Raw genomic sequence first — 17,000 nt, 5'->3', positions numbered from 1 at the left:
TTGTTGTCCCTTTACCTCTATATGTATGGCTGGCAACCTGGTTCACCTTCACATTCTGGTAGGTCCATTATGTGTTCCACAGATTTGCCTTTACTGATGTGTCAGCAGTCATATTCTCTTAACGGCCCCTGATATACCTAGGTACCCACGCAATACCATTCGTGTCGTCGTGTCGTCTGGCCAAAACATTGACAGCTCCCATTCGCCCTGCGCCTCCCTCAGCCAGGAGCAATCCCTGTGCCAGTCGGTATGATGCACAGATGGCATCCACGGCAAGAAATGCCTCTGGTCTGCTTCATCTGAGCCCGAGCATGACGCATTATCGATTGTTCGCACCTGCTCACAACACTATACCGTCATTTTCATGGACTTCAATACAAGACTTTAAAGCGCCCGAAAGGGCACCCCGCTTTCCAAATCCTCAAATTCGATTGCGTTGTATCGGCATGTCAGTCCACAACTCGCTTTGTACACTATCCCCTCTCCACCTAATGATTTCCCTTGGTGACCACTTCGCGAAAGAATTTTGCATGTACCGTGACCACGATTGCAAGGAAAATAGACATGTCATAAATTCCAAGAACGTGCAGACTGATATCAGCTATCCTCTCATTATGATTTGAGCCCACTTGGTGTAACCGTACGACTCGGGGCTCCGTGTATGTTGGCCAAGGGCTGTTGGTGTCAAAACCCACATAAATAAATGGGCCCACGGTGAAGCCCCCAACACCGACCGAGATATCAATAGAAAAGTTTCTGAGTCGTCTTGTCCGTGATCTGTTCCTCAGCTTTAGTATGGCTGAGACAGGATAGCCGTGACTGAATCTCTCCGAGGGCTAAAACCATGGCTTCTCCCGACTATGAGGCGTATGAATGTAAGACACTCGACGGGACGACCATCCGAGGATGGCTGTTCCTAGTCGACAGGAGGCCTGCACCGACCGTTATCATGACACCTGGTGTGAGTTATTCTTCCAGCCTGAGGGAAACGGAATGCTTACTGGGCGTATCTGTAGATCAATGTCGTCAAGGAAATACTTCTTCCCCAAGTCGCGAAAGGCTTCCAATCCCAAGGATTTAATGTCTTTATTTACGACACTCGAAGTGTAGGAGGTAGCGATGGTTCCCCAAGGAATCTACTTGATCCTCTCCAGTATTCCGAGGATCTCTCAGATATCATAACACATATTAGCACCCTGCCATCGGTCGACTCGAAACGCATCATCTTGTGGGGTATCTCCCTTGGGGCCCTGGTTAGCGGCTGCACTGCTGTGGTTGACAGCCGAGTCAAGTACGTGATTCTCAGCACCTCATATCTGGTACAGGATAGATATCACGAGGGTGAGTTGAACTGACAAGCCTTCTCAACAGGGCAGTGATCATGGCGTCACCGGTCTTCAACTACTACCGAGACGATAAGAGAAAGGATGCTTTCGCTCGGCTAATCAAGGATCGCGAGGCTCAGCTACTCCACGGGTGCGAGCCAGAAATGATGCCAATGTTCGACAGCAAAGGGGAGAATATCATAGGCATGCTGGATTCTGGTGGCCCGGGAGGACTGGAGTCGTATCGGTGAGTTTACGCTCCCCCCCATCCAACGAAAAGTACGGTACAGTACAAAGCAGCTGACCCTCGCTCAATACTACAGGTTCAACAAATTGATCGTGGAGAAAGCCGGGCCAACAGCACGCAACCATGTTGCTATTCAGTCGTACCACAATATCGCCATGTTTTGGCCCAAGCAGATTATTGCCAACCTGGAAACCCCAGTTATGATGATTATACCGGGACTCGACCAGATGTATCCCCCAGAGCTGCAGAAACAGATGTTTGACAAGATAAAATCACCAATGAAGAAAGTTCTGTGGCTCAAGGACAGAGGACACCTCAATTTGATGGGTGGGAAGGGCAAGGACCAGTTGCTCAGAGAGCAGGTTGGTTTCATTAATGATGTTCTGGGCGTCCAAACCACTGTATCGAAATTGTGAAAGCGTTTGAGAGGCAGAAGACTCCCAAGAGATTATGGCCGATCTAGAGCCCCAGGGGTATTCCGGCATGCACCATGGGCTCACCGCACAATACATTAATTTACAGTCATGGACCACGCATCTTCGAAGTATGCTATTCGGTATCATATCATTATATGCCTGGTTTAAACTCGGTAGTTACCATCATATAAGGCGCCATGTATGGCTTCACACTCGTATGGAACAGAAACGAGACTTGGTATCTCGGTCTGATTTCGGATCTGTATTCATTGATTAATGATCCCCAAAAGGATTATGATCTCTAGTGGCAGCACCACAAGTACATAGGCCCAGGCCCTTCTACACTCGGCCGTATGTGAAGACAATTTCTTCATAAATCTGCGTCTTCTCACCGCCATCAACACATATCGGGAGGAGGATACTCTCTCTGGTAGAGAATTCGTGTTTCTTGTAGAATGGGGCTGCTTCCACCGTGCTTTCGAGGTACAATGGCAAACCTCTTGCCTTGGACTGCTGTATGCCCCATTGCACCAAAATTTGGCCTGCACCACGACGGCTGTAGACAGGATCAGTACCGATGAAGGTAAGACCTTTGAATCAGTTGATCAGCATCCAAAGTTTCCACGAAGAGTTTCTGACGAGCTTTGGTGCATACGGTAGCAAGGAGTCTCTCCCACAGAACGGCTCTCTGCCTCCTCAGCCTTGGCGGTCCACGCTCTGAGGGTGTCGAGATCAGTCCCGTCAGGCCATATCCAAGGCGACTCGACATAGTCATCACCAGGAAAGATAGGGTATGACCATTTTGCAAACGCAATGACAACCTCTTCGTCATTGCTGTCCGTTGTCGTTACCACGAGTACAGTAATCTTCGGGTCGTTGATGTCGGCAAGAGCTTTGTCCTCACTGCAAGTCTGCAGCAACTTGCGGATGGCTGGGGTTGGGAACTGGGCATGGAGCATAGCATTATCCTTGAAAGCTGCCATGTGGATCTCCGCGATCCGCGTTGCGTCCTCACATGTTGCAGAACGCAAGTCAAAGTTCTTGGCCGCCGTATTCGGCATTCTGTTTGACGCCTCTGACCTTGTGAGCCCCGATTGTTTCCGATGAGGAGATGGCGGAGGTGTTTAGGTCTACGCGCCAATGATGAATCTGCAGAGGTTTCGTTGATTCATACCTGGGCAGGTAGGGTAAGTTACAGCATTAGAGGAAGCTTCGCAGATTCTCATTCCGACCACAGGCAAGTACTGGGGTAACCAACGGGTTTGATTATCAGCCTATAAGAAAGTGCCACTAATGCATCTGGGGGAAGACGGCGCTCCACATGGCCTCCTGCATGTCAGCCTCTTTCGCCAAACTGCTGTTGGACTCCGGAGCTGACCAAAGCGTTCAAGATGAGAATGGTCAGGTTGGGCTCATTTCGCGGGACTAGTCATCGTCAGAAAGCGCGGAGAGATTAAAAGTAGTAGCCGTGCTCACATACAGTGTACAGGAAGTGCATCACAAATCTGTGATGAGCTCTGAGGAGCCATGGGACGAAAGTCTTCAATGAGCCGCCTAGTCCGACTCTCTAGCACCATGCATAATACTCGTTATTGATCCATTGCGGAGAGAGTTCTCTGACATCGCTTCCTTTCGTGAACCACAGGGCACTCGCAATACTGTCGGTCTGCCGCTCAACTCGACTTGCGTCTATCCCACTCTTTTCGAGAAGACTCTGTGCTAGGGGGGACGGGTCCCATATTTGCACCTGGTCGAGGCGCCATTTTGCTGCCTCGGCCTGGGCAGCCTGTAACACGGACTTTAGAGCCGCTGCCTGTTCCACGTAAATATCTGCTGATATGGGTTCCAAGTAGTCCTCGTGGGGTTTATTGGCGGTCTCGTCAGCTTCAATCACAAGACGGAGAACGTAAAGGACATTCACTCCATCGCGGTCCTCCTGTTCAGGATGATCTGGGTGCTCGTAATACCGACGCACCCAAACTATCCAGACCTGTGTTCCAGGGGCACCAGCGATTGCCCCTTTGGCCTCTGCTATCTCTCCGAGGATATGGTTGGTTGCGAAGTCCTCCTTCCGGATATGCCATAGCATATGATTCAGGTCAGGAAGGACCACCACACGTTTCGACGCCCTGCTAGGCGTGGCCATAGCCTTCCGCACCATTGCCTCGTCTCTGCCGCAGAGGGTTTCCAGCTCCGATTCAAGAATCAACCGTGCCGTCACCGGAACCTCCGTTTGGGCCGATGGGAGGACAAAGTGCCAGTTCCCAGGGCTTGGTAGCCAGCCAGGCTTAGCGTAGTACTCTGTCCCAATATCTGAGTACAATATGCTACCAATGCTGTTGCCATATCCGGGCTGCCATTCCCTCAGTACCTTGGCCAGCTCGTTCATGTGACGAGCCCCGTAGCCGCGGCCGCGGTACTCGGATGGGCAGAAAACGCTGGCGACGCCATGAACGATGCCCTCTTCAATGGTTCCCTCCTTATCGCTGGTGAGACACCGCTTCCGGAAGCTTTCGCATGAGCACAGGATCTGACGCTGGTTGGGCGGGTGGTTTCTATCGACGAGAACCCAATTGGTCATTCCTCCATCCTTGGCAAGTGGCACCGTGGTAAGGTACTGAGACTCATCAAGGTACACGATTTTGGTGAGCGAGTCTTTCCATGACGCTGCCGTGTTGGACCAGATCTTGACACATTCTTCGGGAGTGGGCTGACAAATGAGAAGATCAGGAGAGTCGGAGGCCGGAGGTTCGATGACCGACCCCATGCTGGAATGTTTGGAGGTGTTCCAAGGCTGCCTCAACCAGAGAAGAGGCAGTCAAAGTTCCCTGTTTTTGAAATGAGTGTGCACGACATCCGGATATATAACGGCCAGGCCGAGAACATCTGAACATCTGAGATAAGTTGCCACAGCAGTGCGGCGCAGCTGACATTCCCAATCACAAGAGCCAGCGCGGACCGTGTCGCACACATTACATTTATTCACACTTCAACGCTCAACCTCATGCTCGCCCTGCTCGAAAGTGGTACTACGGAGTAAATAACGTCCTACGCTTAAAACGATCCCTGTTCAGTTCTACGTGTCTGCCAATCATCTGCACCCAGGCCCACGCAATCCTGTTCATGACTTTCTTCCTCCTTTTGCACAAGAACAAACTGTCAAGTCTGAATCCAGGCTCCTCGTCGCTGTCTCCTGGCACCATGGCTCAAGATCATCAAGGGGCTTGCCCTCGAGGTGCTGAGCCAGACGCAGCGACAGCGCCGCCAGCGTCAAGCCGGGGTTCGCCTCAGGGCTGACAGGGAAGACGGACAAATCACACACCCAAAGGTTGTCCAGGCCCTTGACCTTCAGGTCCGTATCAACGACGCCCTGCCCCTTCGGGCCGTCCATGCGCATGGTCCCACACTCGTGCGCAAAGACCCCGAACCCCATGCGCACCGGGCGCGGCGGCGGGTCGTCAGTCTTGAAGTTCTCGTCATTGTACACGAACCTGTTCCGGATCTGCCTGGTGATGTCCTCCATGCCCGCCTGGACCTGGGGCTTGATGGCGGGGCGGATGATGTGCAGCACGGGGTCCTTCCCGGGCAGGCTGAGGACCTCGTTCTTGTCCTCGAGGGGGCCGACGAACTCGAAGAGCACGGCGATGGTGTCATACTCTGTCGTGTCGCCCGGGGCGGCGCGGCTGCGCGGCGACTTGATCAGCCTGCCGTCCCGGTACCACTGCGCCGGCGCGGTCGAGGCCGAGCTGCCCGCGAGGAAGAAGTTGGCGTTGACCGTCACCGTCAGCAGGCAGCGCCGGCCGTCGATTGTGACGACCGACTTGAGGTTCAGGGGCTTCTTGAGCTCGAGCCCCTTCTCCATGGCGAAGCGCACGTAGCAGATGTCGTGGTCGATGATCCCCTTGCCGACGAGGCCGCTCGCCGGGGCGGGCAGCTGGTGCAGGCCGCTGTTCAAGGCGATGGATGCTGTGCCGATGGAGCCGGCGGCGAGGATCACCTTGGCGGACCCAACTCCGAGGTCCCTGATAGTACCATCTTTTGTATTTCGCACCTTGAGGGATGTGATGGACGATCCTCGGCTGCGAAATCATCAGAGTTATTAATCATGTGCTCACCAGGACTGCACCAGGTTTTCACTCACCCAGCCGATCCGTTCTCGTCGCTGCTGCGCTGGACAGCGAGCACCTCTGTCCTCATGAGGACCGTCAGGTACTTGTCGTTCGCAAACATGCGGTTCATGAGCGCCAGGGTAGTGCTGTAAGCACCCTGGGGAAACTTGTAGGGGGCAGACGAGTTGAACTCGGCGGCCACCGGCATGAGCGTGAAGCCGCCTGACGGCCCGGCCTCGGGGACTGCGGCTTGCAGCAGGCACTGAGTGTCCTGTAACTCGGCCTCGCTGATCCTGACCGGGTTGTTTTCCGCGCCGCTGCCCATGGGGTACACGAAGTCGGTCTGTGACTTGCTGGTAATGAAGTCGAACGCCTTCTTGTAGCCACCCTTGTCGAGGAGGGACTGCTTGATCTCGTAGGGGAAGTACTCGACCAGCGTGTCCTGGCTGATCTGGGGCGTCCAGATCCCCCAGACGTTGCTCCGGCCCCCGAGGCAATAGATCGGCCCACCGATGAAGCTCTCCGAGCCCTCGGTGCATTGCACCTTGGCCTTGACGCTGTCGAAGACGCTCTCGTTGCCTTCGGGGTTGTTGCTGGCCCCCCGGCCAAAGTATGGCCGCGACGTGTTGAGGATGTGCGTGGAGAATATGACATCTCCCCGCTCGACCAGGAGGACCCTCTTCTTCTGGAGCGCAAGGACCTCTGCGAGAGACCCGCCGCCGAAGCCACTGCCTACTATGATGTAGTCATAGGCATTCAGCTGGCTGAGGAGACAGACGACATCGGTGTCGACATAGATGAGGCTCTCCATGATGTTGTTTTGTTATTCAGTGATCTCAGTGTGTCGAGCTGTCGTGGCATAGCTCGGTTGTCTCGGTACCTCTGGGAATTCTCGTCAACATTTTCTGCTCAATACAGGCAGTCAAGGACACTTATTACTGAATACGGAATTTTGCAGGCTTCCAGTGCCACTATTCCAAGTGAGGCGGGAGGCAGTACTCGGTTATCTTGACCTATTGCTGTTCACGGCCTTGTAACTATATACGCACCTCGGCTTACAGCTTATCCTCCCTGCCCCCCAGCGCTACTGATGGATATGGGTTCTTGTCTCGGAATACGGACTTCAAGTGCTACAGCAATTTGGAATTGTATCATGCAGCGGGTAGCCAATTCATCATCTAATGTGACTCCAATAATTAATGAAACAAATCGACCGGCATTGGGTTTTGTGCCGGTGAGATTGTGACATATTGTCCTGTACAACGTCTGTACAGAAACCCATTTGAGTATCCGGGAACCTGCGCAACAAGATCATCTTTCTTGTGGCGCACCAATATCGAGGGTTGGCTCAGCGGCCATGCCCTTGTCATTGCTCCTTCAACCAAGTACTTGTCGGCTGTCATTTACACACAGCCATGCTTGGACGGCTTTGGGAATTTGCACCACAAAGCACTGGCAAGGGTTTTACGATCCAGGTTCTGACCTTACCCTGATATTTCAAATACTTTGGGGAGTAAACTCGTTGACGTGTCTCCCGGCAGGTACACAAGTACCCGACTGAGGACCATGGTTGGAAAAGAGGGCAAACGGTTGTTTGCATGTTTTACCGTACAGCATTTTTCATGGTCAAAGGAACTGCTCATTAAATAAAGGACTTACAACATTAGGAAGATTTCGAGTATGTGATTCTAGTATCGTGAGGTGACGGAGCAACTTAGGTCTACGGGCTACCGATGTTTACGGGCTACCGATGTTGACGTGCTTGACGACGGAAGCGACGCTGAAAGTTTTGGCCCTCACAGACTCAGCCGTAGCCTATCATCTCCCTCGAATTTCTCCAGAATTAAGTCTCATTCATGATTACCATATAGTACCGAAACAAGAACAACCACTATTATTTGAAAACAATAGGTTTGAAAGTTAGAAGACTGTGATGTAAGTAATTATAAAGAGAACGGATATTTATAAGTTAAAAAATAAATAATTTAGGGTTGAATTTAAATAGTATAAAGTTATATATATCTTTAATATATTAACCTTAACTTATATTATAACGTTATTATATAAAATATAAAAATATAATTATTAACTATATATTTCCTTAATTCCTTAACTTTTTAATTAGTTATTAACTTAAAGGTATTATTACTAATAAGGGTGTTGTCGCTAGTGAGGGTGTTGTTAGTAAGGGTGTTATATAAAGTGTTAAATATACTTAGCTAACGTGGTATAGGTGTAGAATATAGTGAATAGTGTACTCTAATTAGCTAGTGATACTTATTGCTCTATACTATTCGTTTATTGCCCTATAAATATCCGTTTTTATTATAAAAATAGAATAGGGTGTTACACTATTAATTCTTTAGGCAACAGTCGACAACCCTGCAATGTATGATATCCCATCCACTGGCAAGCATATTTAGACACCACAAATGGTACGACCAGCCAGTAAATAGCACGGTGAACGTTGTGTTTGGAGTTTGGGTCTAGGCTGCCAGCCTTGGACCAAAGACATACTATCCTGAGTGACCTCTCCGCCGAGCCAGGCATGTTCAACAAGAGGTTTTCTTCTTCATCCTCCTTAGCGACAGAAGCTCAATCCGTGCGCTTTCCCCATGCGATGATACACCTTCTATCTATCAGGTCCCCCAAAAGAAGACCGAGATCAAGACATTATACACCAACTTCAAACAGCCCGCTACAATAAAAGCCCACCAGAACGCGTCCCACGCAGCAAACCACCCCGTGGCATACAGGCCAATACAGCTCCCAGCCGTCTTGATAACATTGACAACCGCCATAGCCGCAGTCCTCTCATCGACCTCCACGCCCCGCGCGATGAACGCCTGCCTCGGTGCGTTGTCCATCTCCCGAGTCAGGATCCGGAAAATGAAGATGGCCAGCGCCAGGTCCCTGTCGCCGGGGACCGAGACCATGAGCAGCGAGGCCGAGTTGACGGCGTGGCACGCGACCATGGTCTGGACCTGCCCGATGGCGCGCGCCAGGGGCGACGACGCGAGGTTGAGCAGCGACGAGACGAGGCCCGCGGCGAAGGTCGCCGTGCCCAGGGACGAGTCGGGCACGTCGTACTCGCGCTTGAAGAAGTAGGTCATCCACGATATCTGGGCGAGGCCGGACCCGATGAAGTCGAAGATCAGGGAGGCGGACAGGCGGGTCATGAAGGAGAGGGACTGGGGTGTGAACATGGGTTTCTTGGCTGCGAGGTCTGACGGCAGGGCGGCAATGCTGGTCGGTTCAGCCTGGAGCGGCGGACTTGACGTGGCGGGGCTTGATGGTGCGGTAGAATAATTATGGTTCGTCGTCGAGTTGAAGAGAAGGGGCTGAGTTTCCTCAGCCCTCTCCACGTGGCCGTAATCTTGCTGTGTATGTTGTTCCATGTCCTTGTACTGATGATTCTCATCACTACAATCTGTGCTAATTGCCTTTGAGCCATCATCCGATATTATTATAGGCCGCAGCTCAACATCAGAGCTGAGCAGAAGCCCACAGAGAAGCTTGGTCAGGCCAATACCTGCGTAGCAGAGAAATACTATCTTGTAAGAAGCAAGGAGAGGGTATCCCGATCTCTGAAGGTAGTCGACAATGAATCCAGTGAGTAAGTTGCTGGCTGCGGTGCCGAACATGCCCAACATGGACCACCAAGCGAACATATCACTGCAAGTGTCAGTCGTGCTGAGGCGGGAGATTGCCGACTCCTCCACAGGCTTGAAAGGATCGATCTCGTTGGCACTAGTACACGTCAGTTCAACGAAGATCACATGTTCCCTCAATTAGAGGTTCAGTGTCACCAAGCAAAAATAGAAGTACTTGCCTGGGACTAATGACGCCAAAAATAGCAGCGATCAGCAGCAGCCAGAAGTTAGTGAGGCTCGCAAAGGCCACTCCAGCTGCACACATCAACAACGACCCGATGGCTGCCACGACACGGACCCCTAAAACATCGCCTAAGTAAACCAGGCCAGAACTGATGGCCAGATCCCCGATGAGTGTCAGGGTCATGAACAAGCCGACGTCCGAGTCCGGGAGACCCAGGCCGTGGAGGTAGACGGCCAGTATCATTGTGGTGCCGCCGTGACCCAGCAGGCGTACCATGCGCAAGAGTATCAGGATCTTCAGGTCCCTGTGGGATTCCCAAAGAGCTTTGGCGCCGGTTGAGACAACGAGGCCCCGAACGACGCGTCGAAGACCTGTCGCTGCCTTCATATTGTGTTTGTTGAGAGCGTAAACCCACTTTTGTCTGATGGAAAAGAGTCTGATGTCGGTTTCTTTGAATAATGCAAATTTCTTTCCGGTAGAAACATCGAAAACCTATCAACGGACAACTTAAGATGGTCTTGGGGGTGGGGGCAAGGGCAACCACAATGGTCAGGAGCAGATCCGATCACCAAGTATTTTGACATGCCGTATCACGACGATGACAATTTCTGTACGAGATGGTATGGACTTGGCAGTTCATTGGATGACGTGAAGACTCGGTCCTCGCCTACGTAGAGGTGAGGCCATCTCGTTCTGGAGTCAAATCGAATTGGATAGCACCACTTGACGCCTGTCCCCCCACGTATGCGCGTCGGTCACGCTGTATCAAGAAATTTACGTCACGATTCAGATCAGCTAGCTTTTAGCAGTATAGCTCCTCAGTTTGAGAACTGCTCAGATCGACGAGGAGGCTGATTGCCTATCTTCCCTTCTACCTGGATGCCTCTGTTGATAATTACACAGAGCTTGTCCATTGGGCAGCCTCGAATATGATCAAGTTTCAAGCATCAAATGCTGTCGCGTTACACTTTTTCAAATAATCCGGGTCAAGTGAGGTTTGAGGATCCGAAGATGCAGGTCTCAAATGGTTATTTCGGGCCTGGACTCGGATGTGATGGTGTTACCCACGATCTCAGTATTTTGGGAGTGATTTTCATCAGCTCCGGCTGCAACCACACCGTTCTGCCTGGGTGCGACGCCGCAGGAGCGGGACCCTGCACCTACGTCAACGGATACACGGATGTGATAAACACAGATTGGCAAATACGTAGTACACATTTCCATTTGCACGCAGCTGAAACATGTGTTCAAGGCGGTCACGACACGTGGTGAACAACACGGCACCCAACGCGTTCTTCGTGTGCGCGAAGGTGGGCAAAGGCCGAATTCTTTGTAGATTCTCGATATGGAATACTTTGCATACCATTCACACGCACGGAAAAAGTGGCACGGCGGTTGCAAATTTATGCCCAGTAACGGCAGCCACTCATTAGACGACCGGTCACCGCACCTGGACGTTGCAGCACGGCTTTCGGTTGGGGGCACACGGTGGACACTTGCACATGTGTAGTTGCAGCAAATTTCACAACAGCCGGAGAAGAGATGAACTATTCAGCTACAGAAAAAAGAAATCCTTTCCTCGTACAGCGTTGCTACCTTGGGTACCTAGGTACTATTCCCTTGCCCATCGGTCTTCCCAGAGAGGCATATCGAGGCCAGCCTCGACGCGAGAGCCATCATCCTCAGCACGCCACGCGCGGAACTCAGCGAAACGTGTCTCCGAATACCCAGCGTAGTCAAACTCGATTGTCCCAGTGGCCGAGTGGGCCTGGAGCAGGGCGCAAAGCCCCCAGTAGAAGCCTGGGAAGCCGCGGTAACTGTCCACGTCGGCCTCGAGGCGGGCCAGCTCGGACTCGAAGTGTTCTTGTCCGACGGCCCCATCGCCACTGGGAACCCCGGCGGGCCCAGGGTCCGGTCGTGCTTGGTTGCAGGCCGCCAGGTACTCACGCAGGAATTCCCGGCGTGTTGCTTTTGTTGGGAGGCGGGTGTAGTCGCACTCGAAGCCGGCCCACTCTGCAAAGTGGTTTGCCAGGTCAAAGGCCCTCGGACAGAAGCACGCGTGTCTAAGATATTGTTTCGGGTGTTAGTAAGAGCGGGGACTTTTTCTCCCCCGTCTTCTGAAGGTTGGGCGGTCGGCACGTACTCATAGTCGATGAATTTGACAATGCCCGGAGGAATACGGGAGGCGGTCAACCCATTTGACTCGCCTTGAGCGACCTGTTGTACAATCACGTTGGCAGGCAGGAGATCACCATGGCCCAAGACCAGGGCCTGGCCTGGCGGGTCGGTCCCGAGTACCCTATCTACCAGGTAGTCAAGGTCAAGGCGAAGCTCCTCCTTTTCTGTTGCCGATCCTGTGGCGGCCTCGAGCCACTTCCTTGCCGTGGCCCAGACGTTGTGCTCCTGATGCAGTGGACCCATCGTACTACTGTTGGTCGGGGGAGCCGGTAGCAGCGTGTGCCATCGCGCGAGCTCTTTCGCCACACCTCGCCAGATTAGAGGGTCTGTGATTCCGCTGGCAGAGCATGCCTCGCCTTCCATGAACTGGTAGGCGTGGCCGTTGGTGAAGCGGAAAAGCAGTGGAGGCGCAAGGTGGTGACGAGCTAGTTTCTGGTGAAACATAATTTCCTCTGCCATCATAGAGTTAGCTCGGGGGTTGGGCGACAGGTATGCTCCTTTTGCCTGCAGAAAGAGTGCTTCGTGGGGAAGGAGGCGGGGGTGGCGGTTTGTGAGACTGACTGTCGCGATCTATCATAATGTCAGTACCATCTCCATATACTTTGATAAGAGCTGGCAGATGACTCTCGTTGGTCGACCCTTCATTTGAAGTGTCTTGCGCCGCTATTTTGAAAAGCTGATGACTGTTTAGCTAAAAGTGCAGAACTTGTAATCAGTTGTCACTGAGGGCTCGCAAAGGCAGTGCCTCTACTCCTCTACTTGCCATATTGGTTGTTCCCTCTGAAAGTCTTTTGACCACCAGGTTCCCGTGTAATCCTTTCAAGTGGAGAGCCTTCTCAGCGAGAAAGGAACACGATGCGAGAGGACGGATGACATCGAATTGGTAGTCCACATGTGGGATGTCCATCATATTGGCAATTTCTCGGAGGATCCAATGATACGGCTGTATGCATATATGAGTCGCAGTTGTTCCAAAATCAGGCCCAGGAGATGGCAGTTGTCATCTGTGTATCAGAAATGAACATTTCGGACAAAGTTGTTGAGGGGCTAGATCTTTTAAAACGCTGGGGATGAATGGCGACACAAGCCGTAGTGCAGACTACGTCAAGAAGCCTCCCGGTCTATTCTGCTGGGGCTCGGGGGTCGTTGTCTCCTTATACCCTGCACCATGAACACACCTGACGGGTGTACCTAGCGGGTATATCGTTGCACTCATTACAGCCATGCCGAAACTGCAAGCCAAGAGAGACGGCCCGGTTTTCTGGGCGGCAAACCTCGGAAAGCCTCCCTTCGGCGCTCATGCTCACGCATTTGCCGTTGGAGATGAAGTTTTCAGACGGATTGAATATCCTAGGCGTCTTGATAATGTGTTCCTTTAAAATGGTACCCTCATCACTACTTCGCCAATCACTACTTCGCCAAGATCCAGGTCCTTGAAGTTGGTAATCGCGCTGTGCCTGGCTGAGAGTTTTTCCTCACCTCGACCGTGTCAGCATGGGCCAGTCTATGAGAGAGGGGCCCAGCAGCCTCCTCTATAAGAACTTCGTGCGACATCCCGTTCCAGTCATCACCTCTGCGACAGGAATCTATCTCAACACCCAGGATGACCGTCACATCCTCGATGCAACCAGCGGGGCTGCTGTTGCCTGCCTCGGATATGGCGATAGCGAGGTCCAGAAAGCCATCATAAAGCAGATGGTGGATCTTTCATATTGCCACCCGGGTTTCTACAAGACCGAAGTGGCTGAAGACCTCGCCGACTTCTTGGTGGCCTCCACCAACGGTATGATGTCCAAGGCGGTGCTATGCGGCTCAGGCAAGTTTGACGCACCCCCGTCAGCCCGAACAGACACTGACTCTGATTCAGGCTCTGAAGCGGTCGAGGTTGCGATGAAATTGGCCAAGACGTACTTCGCACACCTCCCTGAGCCGCAGCTGGAGCGCACCCATTTCATCACCCGGACCGGGGCCTGGCACGGTGCCACACTCGGGGCGCTGACGTTGGGTGACTTCCGAAACCGCAAAGATCCATTTGTCACTATGCTTTCCCAGAACTGCTCCCGCGTTTCGGCGTGCAGTGCTTACCGGGGCATGAGGGACGGTGAATCGGAGGCGGAGTACGTGCAACGCTTGGTCCAGGAGCTGGATGACGAGTTCCAGAGGATTGGCCCGCGTAGAGTGTGCGCTTTCGTGGCAGAGACTATCGGTGGAAGTGTGAGTCGCAAATGGTTTCCCCCAAAGATACACGCACTTTGACATTTTTGATCCCGGCTTTCACTGACATCGGTTGTTCTGCCAGGCAAGCGGCTGTGCACTCCCTGTTGCGGGTTACTTCAAGGCCGTGAAAAAGGTGTGCGAGAGATACGGCGCCCTGCTCATCCTAGACGAGGTCATGTGTGGTATGGGCCGTACAGGGACCCTACACGCCTGGGAACAAGAGTGCATCGTGCCAGATATCCAGGCCGTCGGCAAAGGTCTCGGATCGGGTTATGTCCCCATCTCGGCCGTTCTCGTCAACGCCCGGGTTGTGGAATCCCTCCAGAGCCACGGACAGGGCTTTGCCCACGGCCAGACTTACATGGCGCATCCTTTGGCTGCCGCCGCAGCTTTTCAGACCCAACAGGTCATTCAGCAGCGCAATCTCGTCCCCCATGTGCGCGAGATGGGCGCGTATCTTGGGCAGCGCTTGAGAGACACGCTCACTACTCATCCACACGTCGGCGATGTACGTGGGAGGGGACTCTTTTGGGCTATTGAATTTGTGGCTGACAAACAGACCAAGAAGCCGTTCCATCCCAGTGTCGGGCTGAACGGTCTCCTACACGCGCGCGGTATGAGTAAAGGGCACGAGATCGCCCTTTTTGCGGCAAACGGGACGTATGATGGTTATGCTGGCGATCACTTCCTCATATGCCCTCCGTATATAGTATCCAAGGAGGACATCGACGAGATTGTCAGCCGAGTCGCTCTCGTTGTCAAAGAAACCTTGGCTGATGTAGCTGAACAACCCCGCATGGAAAGGTGTAATGGAGACGCTTGAGTGCCAAGGAAATAGAGCAGTGGTTAGTTTACTGTGTAATATGTTCTGTTTCGCCAGCAACACAGCTTCACAGCCCTTTCATTTCTTTTATTTAGGCAACCGTAGTTGTAAACGAACAATTGGTCATGAATTCATTGTGCCTTCGTTGCCATGGCATTATGAGGACCATCTCAACAGCCGCCCGTCAGGGCTGGTCACCCTCTTAACCAGACATTACTCATCCCGTTGGGACCGGTCACACCCTCCTGATCAGTCATCACTCTTCCTGTTTGGACTGGTTACGCCCCTCCTGAGGTCAGCCTTACCAAGCGATGAATGGTTAGGAGGTGGCTAGTGCGGCCTATTGTGACCAGTCCCAACCTAAGTACGATGGGACTGGTTAGGAGGCGTGCGCAGCGGAAGAGGGGTGGATGAAGTTAGCTTCAACGATACATCTTAATCCGATGAATTTATTCTGGGTCTATTGACACATTATGTAGCACTCGAAGGTGGTCCTGTCTCTTCAGCCAGCAAGAGCCTTCAGTCATTTCACCCTCCTCCCACCATCCGCTCCGTATCATGCAGCCCCAAACCTCTCGCAGACACTCATGTCTTGTGCGGAGATATCTCCGCCGTTGAACATGTAGGCACCCCAGCCAGTCCATTGTGTTGGGAACTCCTTCCAAGGCTTGCAGTTACGAGGGTTAATACCCAGGTCCAGCCTGTATGGTGACTTATTTGCGCCCATGTATAGGGAGACATTTGCCTGCAGGCGGTCTTGTGGCTGGTAGAACTTCTCGACTGTGCATTTTGAGCCGGGTGGGAATGGTCCGTTGAGTCCGCAGGAGAGTGTGTCGGTGTTCTCGTTCCATTTTACACATAGCCACTGGAGCTCGATGTAGTGGCATAGGCAGCAGTCTCCATAGCCTTTCGCGATGGCTTGTGTGGCGTAGAGAGTCGACATAAGGAGAGGTAGTAATGAACGGAAATGCATTTTCTTTTGTGTGGGTGGGTGTTATTGGTATGAAATTTTGTAATATTTCGCAAATTTCGTTGAGTGCTTGTAAGTATCGTGAAAGACAGACTGTGATGTACAGGTTCGGACGAAAGCTTAGCAAAAGAAGGTCGGGTAGAGAGCGTTGAAACGAAACGTTAATGAATGTGTGAGCACTATCAATGAGGCCTAGGACGTTGTGATATTTAACTATCTTCCCGTCTAGCCGGACTAAAGATAGCCTCGTGCTTGCAAATCTGCGGTCCCCTGCATTCTCAATCCTGAACTAGTAGCCTGGGGTAGCATCCAAGCTTCTCCTCGCCTGCTGCCTTGGTTCTCCCCCACATCCTCCCCCACAAATATGTTTCTATGATACCACCAGGTGCTGATCTCGGGTCGCTGGGTTGAAGTGCGAGCCCTAGCAACTTTCCCCTATAGTTGATCTATTTTTGACAAGATCTTCTACTCGGCAGTCGTTTCTCTACCGAGCCAGGCTGAAAGTTGGAAAACCCTGATAAGGCCATTGCAGTAAAAACATACTAAAACCCCATCCCCTGAGCTGATAAGTGCTCTTGATCCTGCAAGGACCAGCAATCCATGCATGCTTGCATAAACGGTCGTTGACATATGGTTTAATTGGACCCACTTTGGACTCTATTTTAGTTTCGTCCAAAGAAGCTCCCGTCTTGGCCCTTTGAACATAGCCGCGTGGTGGTCTGTGCTACAAGTATCTTTGCATGAAATTCTTTGACGAAGGAACCTGCGGCACGACCGTTGGATTCTCCGATAGGAATTATAGCCTAGAACACATTTGTTATGGCGCTTTGCTCAATGAAGGGTAGTGCACCTCGTGATGGCCTTATTGCAAGTCGTAG

General features: G+C 52.2%; 8 protein-coding genes across 8 annotated transcripts; 2 read left to right on the top strand and 6 right to left on the bottom strand.

Annotated features, from left to right (window-relative positions):
* Nucleotides 1-774: 774 nt before the first annotated feature.
* On the top strand, nt 775-2,077 carry KVR01_012704 (uncharacterized protein). Its single transcript, XM_044793886.1, has 4 exons — nt 775-961; nt 1,017-1,291; nt 1,372-1,572; nt 1,649-2,077. Exons 1-4 carry the CDS (start codon nt 845-847, stop codon nt 1,986-1,988), a joined length of 933 nt encoding a protein of 310 aa, XP_044638175.1. The 5' UTR covers nt 775-844; the 3' UTR covers nt 1,989-2,077.
* A 33-nt stretch (nt 2,078-2,110) lies between these two features.
* KVR01_012767 (uncharacterized protein) lies at nt 2,111-3,191 on the bottom strand. The gene is made up of 2 exons (XM_044788975.1): nt 2,644-3,191; nt 2,111-2,578 (listed from the first exon to the last, which is right to left on the bottom strand). The coding sequence occupies exons 1-2, from the start codon at nt 3,047-3,049 to the stop codon at nt 2,328-2,330; spliced, it is 657 nt and encodes a 218-aa protein (XP_044638238.1). The 5' UTR covers nt 3,050-3,191; the 3' UTR covers nt 2,111-2,327.
* A 77-nt stretch (nt 3,192-3,268) lies between these two features.
* Nucleotides 3,269-4,783, bottom strand: KVR01_012690 (uncharacterized protein). Its single transcript, XM_044790428.1, has 2 exons — nt 3,469-4,783; nt 3,269-3,413 (listed from the first exon to the last, which is right to left on the bottom strand). Exon 1 carries the CDS (start codon nt 4,753-4,755, stop codon nt 3,556-3,558), a length of 1,200 nt encoding a protein of 399 aa, XP_044638161.1. The 5' UTR covers nt 4,756-4,783; the 3' UTR covers nt 3,269-3,413; nt 3,469-3,555.
* Nucleotides 4,784-4,996: 213 nt separating this feature from the next.
* On the bottom strand, nt 4,997-7,017 carry KVR01_012785 (uncharacterized protein). The gene is made up of 2 exons (XM_044791498.1): nt 6,130-7,017; nt 4,997-6,067 (listed from the first exon to the last, which is right to left on the bottom strand). The coding sequence occupies exons 1-2, from the start codon at nt 6,906-6,908 to the stop codon at nt 5,110-5,112; spliced, it is 1,737 nt and encodes a 578-aa protein (XP_044638256.1). The 5' UTR covers nt 6,909-7,017; the 3' UTR covers nt 4,997-5,109.
* Nucleotides 7,018-8,736: 1,719 nt separating this feature from the next.
* Nucleotides 8,737-10,321, bottom strand: KVR01_012697 (uncharacterized protein; the record flags this gene model as incomplete). Its single annotated transcript, XM_044784560.1, has 2 exons — nt 8,737-9,847; nt 10,014-10,321. The coding sequence occupies 2 exons, from the start codon at nt 10,319-10,321 to the stop codon at nt 8,737-8,739; spliced, it is 1,419 nt and encodes a 472-aa protein (XP_044638168.1).
* A 1,225-nt stretch (nt 10,322-11,546) lies between these two features.
* KVR01_012852 (uncharacterized protein) lies at nt 11,547-12,571 on the bottom strand (the record flags this gene model as incomplete). The annotated part of the gene is made up of 2 exons (XM_044792132.1): nt 11,547-11,997; nt 12,078-12,571. 2 exons carry the CDS (start codon nt 12,569-12,571, stop codon nt 11,547-11,549), a joined length of 945 nt encoding a protein of 314 aa, XP_044638323.1.
* Nucleotides 12,572-13,606: 1,035 nt separating this feature from the next.
* On the top strand, nt 13,607-15,152 carry KVR01_012835 (uncharacterized protein; the record flags this gene model as incomplete). Its single annotated transcript, XM_044782000.1, has 2 exons — nt 13,607-14,326; nt 14,412-15,152. 2 exons carry the CDS (start codon nt 13,607-13,609, stop codon nt 15,150-15,152), a joined length of 1,461 nt encoding a protein of 486 aa, XP_044638306.1.
* A 556-nt stretch (nt 15,153-15,708) lies between these two features.
* KVR01_012730 (uncharacterized protein) lies at nt 15,709-16,125 on the bottom strand (the record flags this gene model as incomplete). Its single annotated transcript, XM_044793252.1, has 1 exon — nt 15,709-16,125. The coding sequence occupies one exon, from the start codon at nt 16,123-16,125 to the stop codon at nt 15,709-15,711; it is 417 nt and encodes a 138-aa protein (XP_044638201.1).
* Between the last annotated feature and the right edge of the window lie 875 nt (nt 16,126-17,000).

Source organism: Diaporthe batatas (genome assembly GCF_019321695.1).
Source record: "Diaporthe batatas strain CRI 302-4 chromosome Unknown Contig00021, whole genome shotgun sequence".
NCBI classification, from domain to species: Eukaryota; Fungi; Ascomycota; class Sordariomycetes; order Diaporthales; family Diaporthaceae; genus Diaporthe; species Diaporthe batatas.
Note: the sequence above shows the minus strand (reverse complement) of the source record. Positions and strands in the feature narration are given on the sequence as shown.

Bases quoted from the DNA above. Each gene is read 5' to 3' on its own strand.
- KVR01_012704 (XM_044793886.1), top strand. From the start codon at position 845: ATGGCTTCTCCCGACTATGAGGCGTATGAATGTAAGACACTCGACGGG. The intron at 962-1,016 runs GTGAGTTATTCT...GCGTATCTGTAG, and splicing joins CCGTTATCATGACACCTGGT to ATCAATGTCGTCAAGGAAAT. The intron at 1,573-1,648 runs GTGAGTTTACGC...TCAATACTACAG, and splicing joins GGAGGACTGGAGTCGTATCG to GTTCAACAAATTGATCGTGG.
- KVR01_012767 (XM_044788975.1), bottom strand. From the start codon at position 3,049: ATGCCGAATACGGCGGCCAAGAACTTTGACTTGCGTTCTGCAACATGT. The intron at 2,579-2,643 runs GTATGCACCAAA...ACTGATTCAAAG, and splicing joins GGGAGAGACTCCTTGCTACC to GTCTTACCTTCATCGGTACT.
- KVR01_012690 (XM_044790428.1), bottom strand. From the start codon at position 4,755: ATGGGGTCGGTCATCGAACCTCCGGCCTCCGACTCTCCTGATCTTCTC.
- KVR01_012785 (XM_044791498.1), bottom strand. From the start codon at position 6,908: ATGGAGAGCCTCATCTATGTCGACACCGATGTCGTCTGTCTCCTCAGC. The intron at 6,068-6,129 runs GTGAGTGAAAAC...ATGATTTCGCAG, and splicing joins GACGAGAACGGATCGGCTGG to CCGAGGATCGTCCATCACAT.